The sequence below is a fragment of the Dermacentor andersoni genome, chromosome 8 (assembly GCF_023375885.2).
Source record: "Dermacentor andersoni chromosome 8, qqDerAnde1_hic_scaffold, whole genome shotgun sequence".
Classification (NCBI taxonomy): domain Eukaryota; kingdom Metazoa; phylum Arthropoda; class Arachnida; order Ixodida; family Ixodidae; genus Dermacentor; species Dermacentor andersoni.
The window spans coordinates 73,191,679-73,207,671 of record NC_092821.1 but is presented as its reverse complement, the minus strand read 5'-3'; the positions used below and the strand labels follow the sequence as shown (position 1 = coordinate 73,207,671).

The 15,993-nt window shown below is 43.7% G+C and overlaps 1 protein-coding gene across 1 annotated transcript in view; it reads left to right on the top strand.

Moving 5' to 3' along the window:
• The first annotated feature begins 539 nt into the window (after window positions 1–539).
• LOC126538844 (transmembrane channel-like protein 5) overlaps window positions 540–15,993 on the top strand; it is a 69,672-nt gene continuing 54,218 nt past the window's right edge. Inside the window, exons 1-3 of the mRNA XM_050185565.3 lie at window positions 540–762; window positions 5,698–5,772; window positions 11,820–11,954. Of these exons, the coding sequence (XP_050041522.1) occupies window positions 5,703–5,772; window positions 11,820–11,954 (205 nt within the window). The 5' untranslated portion in view covers window positions 540–762; window positions 5,698–5,702. The remainder of the gene's footprint in view (window positions 763–5,697; window positions 5,773–11,819; window positions 11,955–15,993) is intronic.

The window sequence follows — 15,993 nt, the reverse complement described above, 5'->3', positions numbered from 1 at the left end:
GCCGGAATATTCCAGATCTACGGTTAGTGGCGTTCTTACTTGGCGCCACAGCAATACTAAGTTACCGTAACATTATATCCCAATCATGGGAACAATGTGTGCATATTTAGATTTCACATTGTTTGTTATTGTGCTCTCCTTGTGAGCTATTCTATGAAGCTGGTGCAGCTTTCCTCAGCGAGAGCCAAAAGATATAGTAGCCCACCCGCCTGATCAGTGTGTTTTACTATAGTGTACTTTTACTCATCTTTTCGTTTGTAAACAGTTAGCGCAAGAAGCCCTCAGTTGCATCCGAGCAGCTTGACAGTTAAAAAAAAATCAGGTAAAACTGGGCAACGAATGCTTTTCTTTAAGACCACAACGCATTCAGAGCATCGGAAGAGTTTCATTCAAGCGTCATATAGTCAACGCCTCGTATCTCCGTAATTACCTCTTAAAAGCGTTCTTAAATTTCCCGCTATACGCACTCGTTGCGCAGTCCCCGTCGAGATAACATCCGCGTCTCTCTGCGTGAAAATAATGTTCTCACGGCTCCCGTCGAAATAACGGCAGCGAACAACTCGCTTGGTCTGCTTGGTGCAGTGGTTGGTTTCGCCTGTTCCCTGGGCCGTTATGACAGGATGGCCGAGTCGCTGACTGATCTTTTTTCGGCGCGAGAACAATTGATGTAAGAGTGCAGGATTGTTCCAGGTAGTTATGAGACGCCGCCGGTGACTCCTCGGCCCAGTGGCACAGCTACCAGCACCAATTTTTCCAACACAGGTCAGTGGCACTCCCGCTGTTGCGTCCTTATTTGCGCGTTGCTGAAAATAAAACTTTTATAGCCGCCGCGAGCTTGCGGCCTTGCTTTGCAAGGCTGTCTTGCTCTCAGCCATGTGGCCCGGCCATCTGCTTTAGGGTAGTCGAGAACTGTTCCATCCATAGTTTCGTCACAGCCGCCTCCGCGTGTCAAAATCGCCAGTGGTTTTCTTATTACGTCATAGAAACCTCCTGGCTTAAGTTAACTGTTACCTTATCGATTCCCCTGCGGACTACTATGTGTTTCCTATGTGCGCGTAATGCACAGCTTTCGTTCTTGTTCGCAATATTTTGTGATGTCACGCCGCGGCTAAAAATAAAGCGACTGCGTGGAAACGCGCGCGGGTGAGTTTGCTGTTTACGTGATCGCAGTTTTTCTGACCGAAATCTCAGAATGCGCCAGTGACACAGCTGTAGGATGCTCTCCGGGTGGGGCTTTGCGTCGAACTTGCGCAGCGGTGCGTGTTTATCGGCAGAACCCATGCGCGATAAGTGCGTATACGCTCCGATAAACCCAGCGATATCGGGTGTCCTTGAACGTGATTATTGTTCAGTGGATAAAAGGATGTGCCCTCGACGCCAGTCCTATCGGTCGTTCTTTTGTCAGGGCAGTTCGAGCGGTGCTGCTACGCGCTTATCTTCAAGCACGCTAGATTTGAAATCGGTCCCGTGCCTGAGCACCTAACCGCTCATCAAACTTTGATTGTGCTCAAATAAGTCAAAGCTGGCTGACACGGCTGTGGTCCAATTCGCACCCACGTTGACACATTCTGTACTTTCTAGTCTCCTGGAACACATGAGTTCGGTGTTTGTAGGAATGCTACTCTCCGTGCCGCATGTAACTACGCAAATGAGGCTGCTGTGAATACCTGCTGGTCTGGCACGGCGCCTAGGCTGATTCACTGCTAAACCTGAGGTTTGGTTCCTCAATAGCGCAGATAGCTCTGGAAGTCTCAAACATTGGTTTACAAAATTAGCACACGAAAACCTGGGATAAGTACTAGACCTGTTCCCCTTCTGTGGAAGAAAACTTTTCCAGGTGCAGAGGTGTCACTCGAACAGATAAATGAGGAGAATAGAACTATTCATTGCACAAGGTTGTGCCCAGGAAACAATGCAAGAAATAGATGAAAACAGTAGCAACAAGCACAGTCAGCAAACCTCAAATAAGATCATTCTGTTCTATTTTACTGGATATTTATACTTGTCGTGCTCACATCAATTCAAGACTGTTTTCACAGCATTCGTTCATGAATGGAACATTCACAAGAATTTGGGTATATGAACTGTACCGTCAGAGCAAAAATCACGATGACAGTGATACTTCAGTGAAGGCATTTACCAGCCAACAGCTCAAGATCATCTGTAATCAGTGTTCGTCACATGCTGTTAATTTTGCTAGATGTTGTGGTCACATACTTGAAAGACCCACCACTATGTGCAGGCACTGCAAGCAGGCAATCGCGTTGCACATATCCCATAGTTACAATCATGTCAGCAAGGTATTGCAAAAACGACTAAGATGCTGTGAAAACAGCTAAAGATATCAGGCAGCAGCCTACAACTCCTGATCGTGAAGGAGCCACTGGGGAAGCAAGGGAATAAGGTCACATGCAATGGGTCTTCCATGCCGTAAGCGGCATTTACGTGAATGCAACAAGTGGAGCGCCATATCACATTCCTAGTGGACCACATTAATGTGAATGGCGATAACGCATTAGGAATGACATTAGGAAGGCGAACGACATTGGTGTGACAGGAAAATAGTACGGGACGGGGTGAGTCGTCTCGTGTGGTACCTGTAACGCTGGCAGACGGCATTGAGGGTGAGAGATACAGCTGGGGGTTAGTGTTCTCCACTTACCAGCAGAACGCACATCACCATATGTAGGTTCCAGCTTCTTTCAAATGAACAGGAATGTGCCACATGTCACAGCTGTCGCATAGTGATTGTTGTGATGTGCTAAAATGTGTAACTCGCTACTGTCACGTTGACGGAGATGCAGCTACACACACGCCACATTCAGCGCACCGATAGCCAGCAGCAGTGCTGAAACGTGGGCATTCTTGTAAAGCACAGAGGGCACACAACTTCTGGAAATGCAGCACGAAGCGAAGGGAGAGAGAAGAAAGGATGCGGGAGTTGTAGGGACTGGGAATGCAACAAGAGAAGGAAGTGATCCCTCTGCTCTAGTATGCGAGAAGGCAGGAGTAAAATCTCTTGCGGGCTCTAGTGTCGGCAACCAGAGAGAGCATTTGCACGGGGAGGGTAGCTTCCTCACGACACTCGCTTTACGACACACATTTGCTTCTCTCTCGTCCACTACCATACTCCGTTCCATACATAGGAGGCGACACTCCAAAAGCTTATGGAAAGACTACTTTCATTGCTTGCATTCGCAATAAAAAAAAATGGTGCATAATATGTGGAATTAAGGTGCAAGTACACATCATTTACATCAAGGTTAGATTATGTCTCGTACTTTCATGCTGCAAAATGTGACATAAATATTACATGAAAGACGTCACAGAGCTGGTTTACCAGCAAACACGTATAGTTACACATTTATGCCGCTAGCAGCCACAGCCCAATGCTTGCTCTCACAAAGAAAACGTGGTATGCCGTGTACAGGGCAAGTGCAAGGGTGCACAAATAATTTGCGATTTGACTTAACCTTATGTCCTCAAGTTGTAGTCGTAATATGTGAAGTAGTTATTCCGTAGAAAGCATCACATATAAAGATACAACTGCACTGCGAACAAGGCATAGTGAGACTTTTGTTGATTGCACTACTTACGTTACCTCTGCAGCCTTTGCCTGGTAAGTATGAAACAGCATATAAATGCATTTTTAAGAAAACCTTGTGGTATCACGCTCCCACAATTGTCCTTTGCAACTGTAACGTATTACCAAACTTTTTCATGGGACCTAGGGGAGAGTGAAGGGACACCTAAGAGGAATATTTTGGTTAAGTTGGACTGGGGAAATATGCTATATCAAGAAATTAGAAAATACTACGTAACGTACATCTGAACATCAAATGTGAGGGGAAAATAAAGAAGAAGAAAAGTCCCACTGAAGTTACTGGCAATGAATTGGAACATTTTTCTTATAAACTGTCAACAACTCAATGTTTTGTAAGTACCATGTTGTTCTTCAAACATCTTAATTCACAGTCATAATGGTATGAAATACGGCAACAAGATGACTTGGAAGAGCATTTTTGTTCAACCTGAGGCTGGTTTTATGCATTAGGCAGCAGGCTGCAAAAATAGAATGCAGAGCCGTAATGTCAGTGTGATGCAGTGCATGAAATTTGTGAAATTCACAAGAGAGCCGTGTGTGTGTGTGAGTGTGTGTGTGAGTGTGTGTGTGTGTGTGCGTGTGTGTGTGCGTGTGTGTGGCAAAAAGTCGGCAAATTATTTGGTTAGCATTGCTGGCACTCACATTTCTGAAAATAGCCATTTCTATTTAATGTCGCATATATTCTGCAAAACAATGATTCCTACTGGAATCATTAGATACATAATTAAGGTTAACCAAATCAGGCTCAGTAAGTCAGAAAATAAGCAAAAAATCAATTATGTTCCCATACCAGTACTCCGTGATGTCATAAATGTTGACAGCAAGGAATGACCCCAACAGTCCAGCATGTGATACTCCAGAGGTGATCTCACACATCCCCCGTGGCTGCCCCAATTACTGCACAGAATGTCGGACACCTAACACCACATTGTCTGGTTTGGACAATAGACCCCTTTTGGGGCAGAAGATTCTAGGGCCATAAAACAGCAGTAAAATTTTGGTTGGAGTTTTCTCACTCATTTATTCAGTTGTCCCCAAGCCAGCACATCTCTGCCGAATGCTTACCTTCGATCCCTTTGCTCTTGGCATTTTTAGCAAAGAGCAGCCTCACCAGCAGGCTACAGAACTACGTGACGGGCACTTGCATATTGTTACATGGGTGAGGTGTGCATGCAAAACACATCTGCACATCATGCAAACAGTTCAGTGTATACTATGATCGTCATCTGTGCTCCTTTTCTGTCTTTTTCCTTCCCTCTTTCTCCAACACAGAGTAGCAGGCCAGAGACAGAGTTGCAGCAGTCGACTTCCCTGCTTTTCTCAATATAATTTCTTCTCTTTCCCTCTATCTCTCTTGACAGCAAACAAAGATGACATTGCATTCTTAATAAACTGGACACTTCCCCAGCAAGTTCTGAGAGCTTTTCCTGTGCTAGAATGTCCCAAGTTTAGGAAAGTACTTTAAAACCTGCAAAGTCACTCTTAACACACCAGTGCTATAGTGTGTGCATTGAATTGATAAATGAATAAAAAAAGATAAGTTCAAGATCCAATAGTATTCCATTTTTTTGATCAAAGAAATGCAAATATGGTTTTAAAAATAATGCCCACCTAAACAATTTTTTTTGTCACTTTAGCGTGATAGCTTAACTATTGTGTAAAATAATAACCCTGCAGTATTTGAAAGGAGAAGCATTATGTTTATGCTCTGCTGGTGTTATTAAGATCAAAGTGACAGTTTAAAAAAATTACATACAAACAGTGCTCATCTCGGCTAAAAGTCTGGGCTAGCCTTGTATGGTTTGTATAGTTATGTTGCATGGCCTCAACTGTAGAATTGTTGGTTTTATTTAATCTTTTTTTTTTTCATTCTTTTCTAATAAATGCTGGACATGAAAAAATATGTTGCTCCGAACATGGCTGTATATATCAGGTCTGTTGCATGTGCTGCTTTCATTAAGCCTTCTCGGGTTTGGCTATTGACCCAACTTTCATTGTGCAAGAATTTATATATAAAATCTACAAGACATGAAGTGTCAAGTAAATCGGCTGCCCGTTTGTGAGTGATTGACACTTTGTTGGCATCTGTGCAGCCATCATGGCAGGTCGGGGTGCGAGGCAGAATGGAAGACCTGGACACCCGTCGGACGCCTTCCAGTTGGAAGCATGTAAGTGCATAAACACACTCCTACAGCTCAGGCTGCCCTTAGTTCTCATCACGCACAGTTGCAAGGGTCTAATCTTTTGCTGTTCATCAGATCACTGCGTTGATCCTCGTGCCAGGGGTTACAGTTTGTTATCCTTCAACTATAAGCGGAGTTATCACACCGATACCCGGCTTTCTCTCTCCTTTCGTCTCTGCTAGCGCGCTGGAAGCGACACGATGGAGAAGGCAAGAGAGCTAAGCCGCCCCCAATAGCTGAGTGTCACGGCGGTGAAATGCGGTGAAAGGGCTCATCGCGGCACCCTGTGGTGGCCGCGGTACTCTACGCTACGCAGCACAACGTTCTTCTAAATCTAAAAATCTTAAACGAATCTAAAAACATTGACGCAGCACGCCGCTGCCATCTTGGAGGTCACGTGCCACTGACGTAGCTACGCACAGTGCGAAGATGAAATTATTTCTTTGTCTTTCTTTTAGATCGCACATATATGTATTTTTCACTTATTTAACTCAACGTTGGCAATTGTGCATTTCTGGCGATTACAAAATCAGCCACTGTCGTTGGCGGGCCAGCTGCTTTCAATGAGACTCCATGACGACATTTCGGGAGCGAAACGGTTTTCACCATTCTTAACATGAGATTGTTAATTCCCTGCTGCACGCAGTGCAGTAATATTTGGCTCACATGTTCACAGCAGCGTCTAAGACATATGAGCAACGTTTTCTTACTATGTTCAAAAAGTATATCAGGGCCCCTTTAAGGGGGGATGTGGCAATGAAAACATTTTTTTTGTTTATTTATGGGAATAAATTGGTGAATTTGGCATGTAGGTGTGATTTTTTATGCTGATATCATAACTGAAATTAGTTATATCTTTTATAGTTTTTGAGCTACAATTGACAGCCTCTAATGGTCATCCCTTAATGAATTAATTACCCATAAGCTCGCCAAGATTTTCGCATCCCCATGTTCACAAAGGCCCATTCTGTGCGATAAAGCTATTTGTTTATTTTTCAAATGCCGAAATGAGAATTAAAATATTTTTTGAACTTTCCTATGCATACTGTCTTACGACTTTTGCAAAAAAAAAACATTATAAATTTTTTATGAGGTGCAGTTAAAAATGGACAGCTTTATTGCACTCATCAATGTATCAGGATCTAAGTGCAAAAGACAGAATGATTTTGTCTTCATTCATTGGGAAATGGCACCGAGATGACTGAAAGCAACTGCACAAAAAATTAAAGCTTAGAAAACGTAACTCAAGCTTTCATTTGTTGTAAACATTTAAATCTTTACTTTGAGCACCTAAAACCTGCCTGGGATGTAGTCCTTTGCCTGTGAGGACACATTTCCTTTACATTTTTATGTAGTTCTTCACTTTCTTGTAGCAGTTTCATGCACCTTAGTTGCCTTTTTGTTCATCGTGCATCCATCCGTTGTGCAGAGATAGATGAAAGCGCCTTCAAAACATCTGCTCTTGTCTCGTTGCACAACCTTTTTTATTACTGAGAGTTGTAGCGGAAATCCGCACTCTCATATTTGACGCGAAAACTGCTCCACCGATGTCACATTGCCGTCACCACATGCGGACGCGCCGTCACCATCGCTCGCGGGCACACTTTAACCACCGCTCACGGCCGCGCCTTCACTTCTTTTCCATGAAAGGCTTCACTTCTCTTCCACGCATTTCGTGGTCTTCCGTACACGTGGGCCGTTCGGAACTTGACTCCTTTGGGGCTCAGCAGATAAAAAATGTGCGTAAGCTGCCACAATCGTCGATCACATTGGTCAGAATGCACAGCTCCCTGCTGCGCAAATGCGTGCGAGAGAGGTTCGTCAGCAATTCAAATCTACAACAGCCAATAGGAGCGCACCCTGTCATGGGTTTTATTCCCAGCCACAGCAGTGGCATTTCAGCGGAGTCAAAACGCAAAAGCTGCTCGTATACTTACCGTATATACTCGCGTAAGGGCTTCTTTTTCTAGAATCCAGGTTGGGTGCGGCCCTTACATGAATCACGTCGATGGCGGCCCACTAAAGGTTTGTACTGTTTCCACAAGAGAGGCACAAGTGACATAAGGCTGCAGTAAATGACCTCAGACGCCAGGCCATCATCCCTGACCAACGCCGACCCAAACAGGCCTTCCTTCTCTAGAGGCGAAATGCTGCCTATCCGACTGGAAACACTGCCAACACAGCCGAGACAATGCGTCACATGAAGAAAAAATGGTGCCGGGGCACCGGCCTGAGCAGTGTCGCCGAAAAAACATCTAGCATCATATGGCAGCAACGGAACTATGCTCTCCAGTGGGATGTCTTGTATCTTTTCCCAAAATTTTGCCCTCCAAAGTGAGGGTGCAGCCGTTACACAAGTATATACGGTATATTTAAGTGCACCTTAAGGGAACTCAGATGGTCAAAATTAATCGGCATTCTCACTACGGTAGGGCTCATAATTATATAATAATTTTGGTACGAAAAATTCTAGAATTTAGTCTTTTTAGAAGTTTTCTATAACTTTTTATATAACTGTAGGTATGAAGTGTCACAAGTTTCTTGGTGACAATTTCACAGGTAGCCAATTATTTTTGTCGTTTTTGGTGTTCTGGAAGATGAAGAAATACAGTTCGGTTAACAGAACTCTTTGTCCAGGGTTGCATTTATCCAAACAGGCATGAGAGGTGTGGGAAGTTTTGTGTGTTCCGATACTATTCCCAGTTCAGCGAGGGGCTTGACCGAGTTCAAGTCCACCAGCCACCTTTCCAGCCAGTCTAGGTGTAATGTAGGAGTGACTGCTTTGCAGAATTATGTGAGCACTCTCTGGCCACCAGTGCACTCCTTAGAAAACGGAAGTCAATGTGAAAATTATATCAAGCACTGTATTGATGTGTGTCTTCATGACATTCAATTTGGTGGAATCTGTGGCTCTCCACTAGTGAGCTTGACTGCCCACATAATCTCAAGTCGTCATGCAGCACTTTATTAATGCAAATTGTTCTTTGACTCACTGGGCACTTTGAGGTTGGCAGGGTGAGCAAGGGAGGCAGGCAGGTTCCTGTCTTGCCTCGTTTGGGGCCTCTTAAATAAAAATAAAATGTGTCCAATGATGGGAATATATGAAATGATAATTTTATGTAAATGAATCAGATGTTATGTAGTGCTAATGTCAACCTAATCATTTTATTTCTTCTCCTTTTTCATTTTTTTTTTCTGGCTATTCTTGTGTGCTTCCGTTTATGTTAAATTTTTCATTTGCTTATTCTATCCGCATGTTTGTTTGGCAATGTATTGCTTCTAATTACCTTTTCTTATTTTCTTTTTATTTTTGTATAAGCTAGGCCTCAGTAGGGTGTTCATTCATACCGTTCGTCTGGCCTACCTTGATTTGCTGTAAACTGTGAACCAGAGTTCAATAGTCAGAGGCAAAGCTTTGAGTGGATAAACATGCCATTATGCAGGTCTAACAACTGAGCCCATAAAGCAGCCACATCATTCCAAGTCTCGAGAGTCTTTCACACTGTTATTTCTCTCGGTGGATGCACAGTAATAACCTGCCTAGATTTTAGTCTAAGTGCACCTCACCCCACCCTTCATCTTGTCCACATCAGTACTTGTGGACTACATTTTGCGGCAACTCCTTAGAGATTGCCTGACTAAAGTATATACAGTCGCCGACCGTTTATTCGGACCTCATGGGGACTGCGGAAATAAATGTCCGAATAAACAGGTGTCTGAAAAAGCAGATTAAGAGAAAAAAAAAAGAAATCCTTTATTTCCACGCACTTATTCGGGCTCAGCAGTAGGCTTGAAGAAATCGGGAATGTGCCATTGCACGCTGTTCCGTTTATGCGCAATCAGGTAAGTCTGAACCTCAGAGAGGGTCGTACGGTCACTATAGGCGGCTCAAAGCTCAGTCGCTGCTTGTACACGCTCCGCATGCAATGGCAGCGTAGCACATGGCGTCATCTCCCGACTCGGAGTCATCGTGCGGCGGTGCAGCAGAAACCTGACGAATGATCTCGCCGTCATCGAGTTCTGCGCATGTCAGTACAGCAGTGTCAGCACCTGTGAAACTGTCAAGTGAGACGGTGTCCAGAATCGCAATGCAACCACTGCGCAGGTCTCGGTAGAACATTTTCGGCCTCAGTAGGGAGCACATCGGAAGGCGACAAATCCTAGGCCTCCCGGCACCCGCTTGCCGGCATTCCCCAGCGCAGTCTGTGCAGGCACTGTCGGCGCCATTAGACACTTGATGCGATGTTTCCGTATGTCGTGTTGGATCACCACAACCTCGACACAGCACACAAAGCAAACACCACCACGCCGTCACGTAGACGCCAATCTCACAAACAAAAAACGTGGCCTACTCGCAGCATCAAGCACGAAGAAAGAAGCAAATCAGCTGCTGAATTGTCTTGACATGGCTGTTACTAAGCTGACAGTGGAACTGCTGTAGCCACGAACCAGGCAGAAACGATGATGATGAGCAGGGATTTGCAGTAGCGCCACTTCGTTGAGCAGCAAGGAGGCTCCGTTCAAAACAAAAATGGCGTTCAGAAAGTCGAACCATGCACCAGTCAGAGTTGGTGCATGGTGCTCTGGACCGAGTTGGCTCAAGAAATATCCGAAAAATCAGACGAGAGGTTGCAAGGTGTCCGAACGTTCGGCAGTTGTTTTACATTATGGTCTATGGGGAGAATGGCGGTGCTGCGAAGCAGACCAAATAATCGAGCATGTCCGAATTTTCGGAGTCCGAAAAATCAGTCGGCGACTGTACTTGTGCGAGTTGGTTGCACAGATCTACAGATCATAAAGGAGGACAATGCAAAAAAAAAAAGTAGCACAGAAGAGACCAGAGCACTGAGTGAGCACTGTGAGTCACTCTTATCCCTGTCCTGTCTCATTTCTTTTTTACTTATTATTATTGGTCAGCTTCTTTGAACTGACTTTACTGAACTGTTCAGCCGTTCTCCACCTAGACCCACTGCGTAGCCCTTGATGGAGGTACCCACCGTGGTGGCTGAGGGGCTAAGCCGTTCTGTTGCTCAGCGCCAGGTGGCGCATTCGATTCCACGTTTCAGCAGCTACATTCCAGCATGGCAAAAACATTTATGTACTGCACTTGGGTTGCTGGTTAAAGAACTCCAGGTGGTCAAAACTAATTCGGAGCTCTCTACTGGTTTCTCGTATCGTGTGTGTTGTTTGGGGACATTAATCCGAATAAATCATTGTCAATCAAACGATCAAACAGTGATTACTATGTCCCTGTGCTTGAGGAGAAGCAGCAGGAGAGTGGGGTGCCTCCTTCCATATATGTGGGCTGCTCTGTGTACTCTCTTACACAATATGAAAAGGGGCACCCCAATCTCCTGGTAGAGGCCCTAGTGACTGGACACACTCAGCCTGCACAAAAGTGTTTTAGAGACTCGCTGTCCAAAGTGAAAGCTACATGCTACTTGTCAACTTGACGGAGGTTCAATTCCACGCATCGCGAGTGATCATTGCTTGAAAGCAAATTCTGTGTTCTCTCTCTTATGGTGCACGGCCTTATGCATGCACTTATATACAGCCACAGTAAAGATTTTACAGGATGTTGGTACAGTGTTACTCTCAAACGTTCAATATCAGCCTAGTTTTTGCCTACAGCTATAGTAATGCAGCCTTAATACAGTGCAACATCATCTTGGTCACGTGTGCCAGTACACGTAAGCATATAATAAATGCAGGCTGCATGCCCTGGCTCAGGAAATATTCTGCTTTTCCTCGGATCTCGCATTACATAAGCTTTTGATCCTACCAGTACAGTGCATGTGTCGATTGTTTTCTCACTTGCTTGTTTATTTATTTATTTATTTATTTATTTATTTATTTATTTATTTGCATAGGGAGTAATAAGTAAGTTTATTCATAATTTTAGCCAGTTAACTCATAGACCATGGTTCTTTTCATAGGTTAATTTGTTTCTCTCAAGACTTTACGCCCTGCAATCGAATTATCCATACTTGTTGTCGAACGCCTGCAATTGAAAGTGTGGCCTTTTTGTGCAGTGGAGAGTGCTGAGGAAGACGAGCATGGCTACGTCCACCCATCTCGACCTGGCGGGGATGGCGCTGAAGTGCGACGGCCAAGCGTGCCCTTTCACACCCGCAACCTCATCAGGCAGCTGCCTTCCCGGAATCTAGGCAAGTGGCGCAGCGCTTCCATGTGATTGGCACGCAACTGTCGCATCTCACAGGTCTGGGAACTGTTAAGGCAAGACATAGAGCAAGGAAGGAGCCAGAAAGGAGTATTGCAGAACATAATTGAAGACAAGTGAGTTGGCCCAACATGTGGTAACGTCGGGGTAAGTTTGAGTGTCTTTCACCGCCATGCCAGCCAGCTGGCTAGTCTAGTCACCTGCACTAAGCCAGTCAGCTGCGCTGGCCTAGCCTAAGGCTAGTACAGCTAGCACATCTCTTTCAAAAGGCAAGGAGTGCAACAGCAACCTGCGGCTGCTGCGCTCACATGTTGCAAGGAAGACGATGACTGTGTTCATTGAAATATAATTGACTGAAGTTGCACAAACATATCTTGGGAAATGTACAGAGTGGTTGGCAAACCACCTCAACAATTTCACATCAATTAAAATGTCATCATCATCAGCCTATCTTATGTCCTCTGCAGGACGTAAGCCTGTACCTGCAGTTTCCAATTACCCCTGTCCTGTGCCAACCGATTCCAACTAATGCCTGCAAATTTCCTAATTTCATCGTCCCACCTAGTCTTTTGCCGTCCTCGACTGCGCTTCCCTTCTCTTGACATTCTGTAACCCTAATGGTCCACCGGTTATCTAACCTACGCATTACATGACCTGCCCAGCTCCATTTTTTTTCTCTTTATGTCGATTAGAATTTCGGCTATCCCCATTTGCTCTTTGATCCACACCACTCTCTTCCTGTCCCTTAACGTTACCCCTAACATTCGTCGTTCCATCGCTCTTCACGCGGTCCTTAACTTGTTCTCAAGCTTCTTTATCAGTCTCCAAGTTTCTGCCCCATATGTTAGCGGTATAATGCACTGGTTGTACACCTTCCTTTTCAGTGATAATGGTGAGCTTCCAATCAAGATCTGATAATGTCTGCCGTATGTGCACAAACCCATTTTAATTCTTCTGTAAATTTCCTTCTCATGACCAGGGTTCCCTGTGAGTAATTGAGCTAGGTAAACATGCTCCTTCACAGACTCTAAAGGCAGACTGGCAATCCTGAACTGTTGTTCCCTCGCCAAGCCATTGATCATTATCTTTGTCTTCGGCACATTAATCTGCAACCCCACTCTTACACTTTCTCTGTTAAGGTCCTCAATCATTTGTTGTAATTCATCCCCAGTGTTGCTGAACAGGACAATGTCATTTGGAAGCCAAAGGTTGCTGAGATATTCACCGTTGATACTATCTCCTAAGCCTTCCCAGTTTAATAGCTTGAATACTTCCTCCAAGCATGCAGTGAATAGCATTGGAGAGATTGTGTCTTCTTGTCTGCCCGCATTTTTTTATAGGTATCTTCCTACTCTTCTTGTAGAGAATTAAGGTAGCTGTGGAATCTCTGTAGATATTTTCCAAGACATTTACATAAGCCTCCTGTACTCCTTGATTACGTAATGCCTCTATGACTGCTGGTATCTGTACTGAATCAAATGCCTTTTCGTAATCTATGAAAGCCATATAAAGAGGCTGATTGTACTCTGCAGATTTCACGCTTGCCTGATTGATGACATGGATGTGATCCATTGTAGAGTATCTCTTCCTGAAGCCAGCCTGTTCCCTTGGTTGACTAAAGTCCAGTGTTGCCCTTATTCTGTTGGAGATCATTTTGGTAAATATTTTATATAATGCTTGGGAGTAAGCTAATAGGCCTATAGTTTTTCAATTCTTTAACGTCTCCCTTTTTGTGGATTAGTGTAATGTTGGCATTCTTCTATTTCTCTGTGACCCTTGAAGCCGTGAGACAGTTCGTATAAAAGGTCACCAGTTTCACAAGCATTATGTCTCCTCCATCTTTGATTAAATCGAATGGTAGTCCATCTTCTCCTGTCGCTTTTCCCCATTTCATGTCGGGCAAGGCTCTTCTAACTTTATCGCTAGCTATAAAAAAATGCCTCTGTGACCTGTTTGTTACTAGTACTTTGAATGGAGGTATCATGGCTGCTCTGGGTACTGTACAGGCCAGTATAGAATTGTTCCGCTGGTTTTACTATATCTTTTGCCATACTGCAAACCAAGCACACTGGGCCGAGTCTGCCGCGTGGGATCACATGTTTGGCTCACTTTTTAGAGAAAAAAGGCAAAGGGGATGATTTCACAGGGAGTTGGTTTGCAAAAGCTGGCTGCGTGACATGATGCTTCCTCGTATAGCTTACTTCCTTCCCCACGTGTTAACGTAATGGGAGCACACTGTTGTCGGCATGCGCCAAGCTCTTAGAGGAACACTTAAGTGGAGTGTTAAGTATGCTGGATTGCTAAATCACACTTCTGAAAAACTAGAAACAGCAGTCTTACCATGGGTTGAGTTTTGGTAAGCCAAAAAAGCAGAAAAATGAAAGACGGGCTCTAAGTTCCCGCACTAGCTCCTCATGATGTTACCAAATCTAAATAATGTCTCCTTGGTACTGTTGAAAGTTCATTGATAAGGATAATGTCACATTCAAAAAGAACTGAAAGACTCAACAAAATGTCTTTTGAGAGCTTTTTCTGAATGAAAATGGGCGCAAACATGCAAAAGTACTTTGAAATTGATTTTGTGAACAATTGATTGTGAACAATGCTCTTGTATGAGAGCCTAAACATCTTTTCTTTTTAGCTCTTTATGGTCAGCATGCATTTTTAGATTTCACAATGTTATCAGTCCTGACTAGACAAGCTGTCGGCTGTCCCTCAACTTCAGTGACCCTGGACTCCCACTGCAATAGAGTCGATAGTGCTGCTATCATGGTCAGATAGCTGTCCCTGGTATGGTTCCCAGACTGATATAGGCTTTAGCCAGTTGTGAAGTTTATATTTTTGCCTGTTTAACTAGTTGTCACAGTTTCACAGCATACTGATTAGCTCTTAAATCAGATCTAGGTGCTAAGCACCCAGATTCATGCATCACGTGTTGTCCTATGGCAACAACTTATCCATGTATCTCCAGCACTCGGTTGGAAAATTAAGTTTCAGATTTTTTATACTTATAACAACCTTAAAAGGCCTATGTAAAGCATGGAGTAGTAACGATGCTGAGATACAATAAAAGGTATGCATAGAAATTACTTAGTGCAACATTATTTAATGAAATAAATTAACAAAATAACACAAGTAATATTCACTATTGAAAATACAGGTAGTAATGAGGGTGAGCACCTCACAAAGCCCGCACAGCACCAATCATCCGAGTGCACAGATTAATAGACTCACTTCTGCTGTACAAGCTGCTTAAAAATTTTTCACACAATGTGAGACATTGCACACTAAGAGTACGCGCTATAGGTGATAAGCAGTTGATTCGAGGTCAACGTGGTTCTTCTTGCAAGCCAATGCACTCCTGAGTTGCCCAAAACAAGAGGAAAATAATATAAAGGAGCAGAGCGGTGAAGTTCGTGCTTAAAAACGTACAGTGAAGTAAGATTATACAAATTGCTTTTTTTTTTCGATTTAGACCTGTTATCAATCTTTCTTAACACGCACACAAATTTCACATTCGGTCTGAAAATGAAGATGAACGCTCCTACTAGATATGCACCACAGTAAGAGCTGTCCACATATTTGTGTGTGCGCATGTGCTTGCATGCATACACACACTCACACATAATTTCTGTGACTGTACTTGATTTCGTACTTAGCAGTAGCACTGCAAAAGCTACTCAAGTAGAGCATTCACGTACTCAAGTGCATTACTCATACACACTCATACATACTCACACATACAGTGTTCATACATACTCAACTAAATTGACATTACTCAAGTAGTGCATATCATATTTAATAATGCAATTCTGGCTCTCCATGTTTCACAAGGCAGTTATATTTAATTTGGGACACTTATTACTGACTAACAACTTACCCTTATCTATATATCACACTGACAACTTGTAGATTATCAGTTTCGTCAAATCACCTATTATTTGTGCATCATTGTGCTACCAGTATGCGAAAATGTTTTAGTCGCAAGTGCAGAAACATGTCACTCCACTCATTTTGAGGGTAAA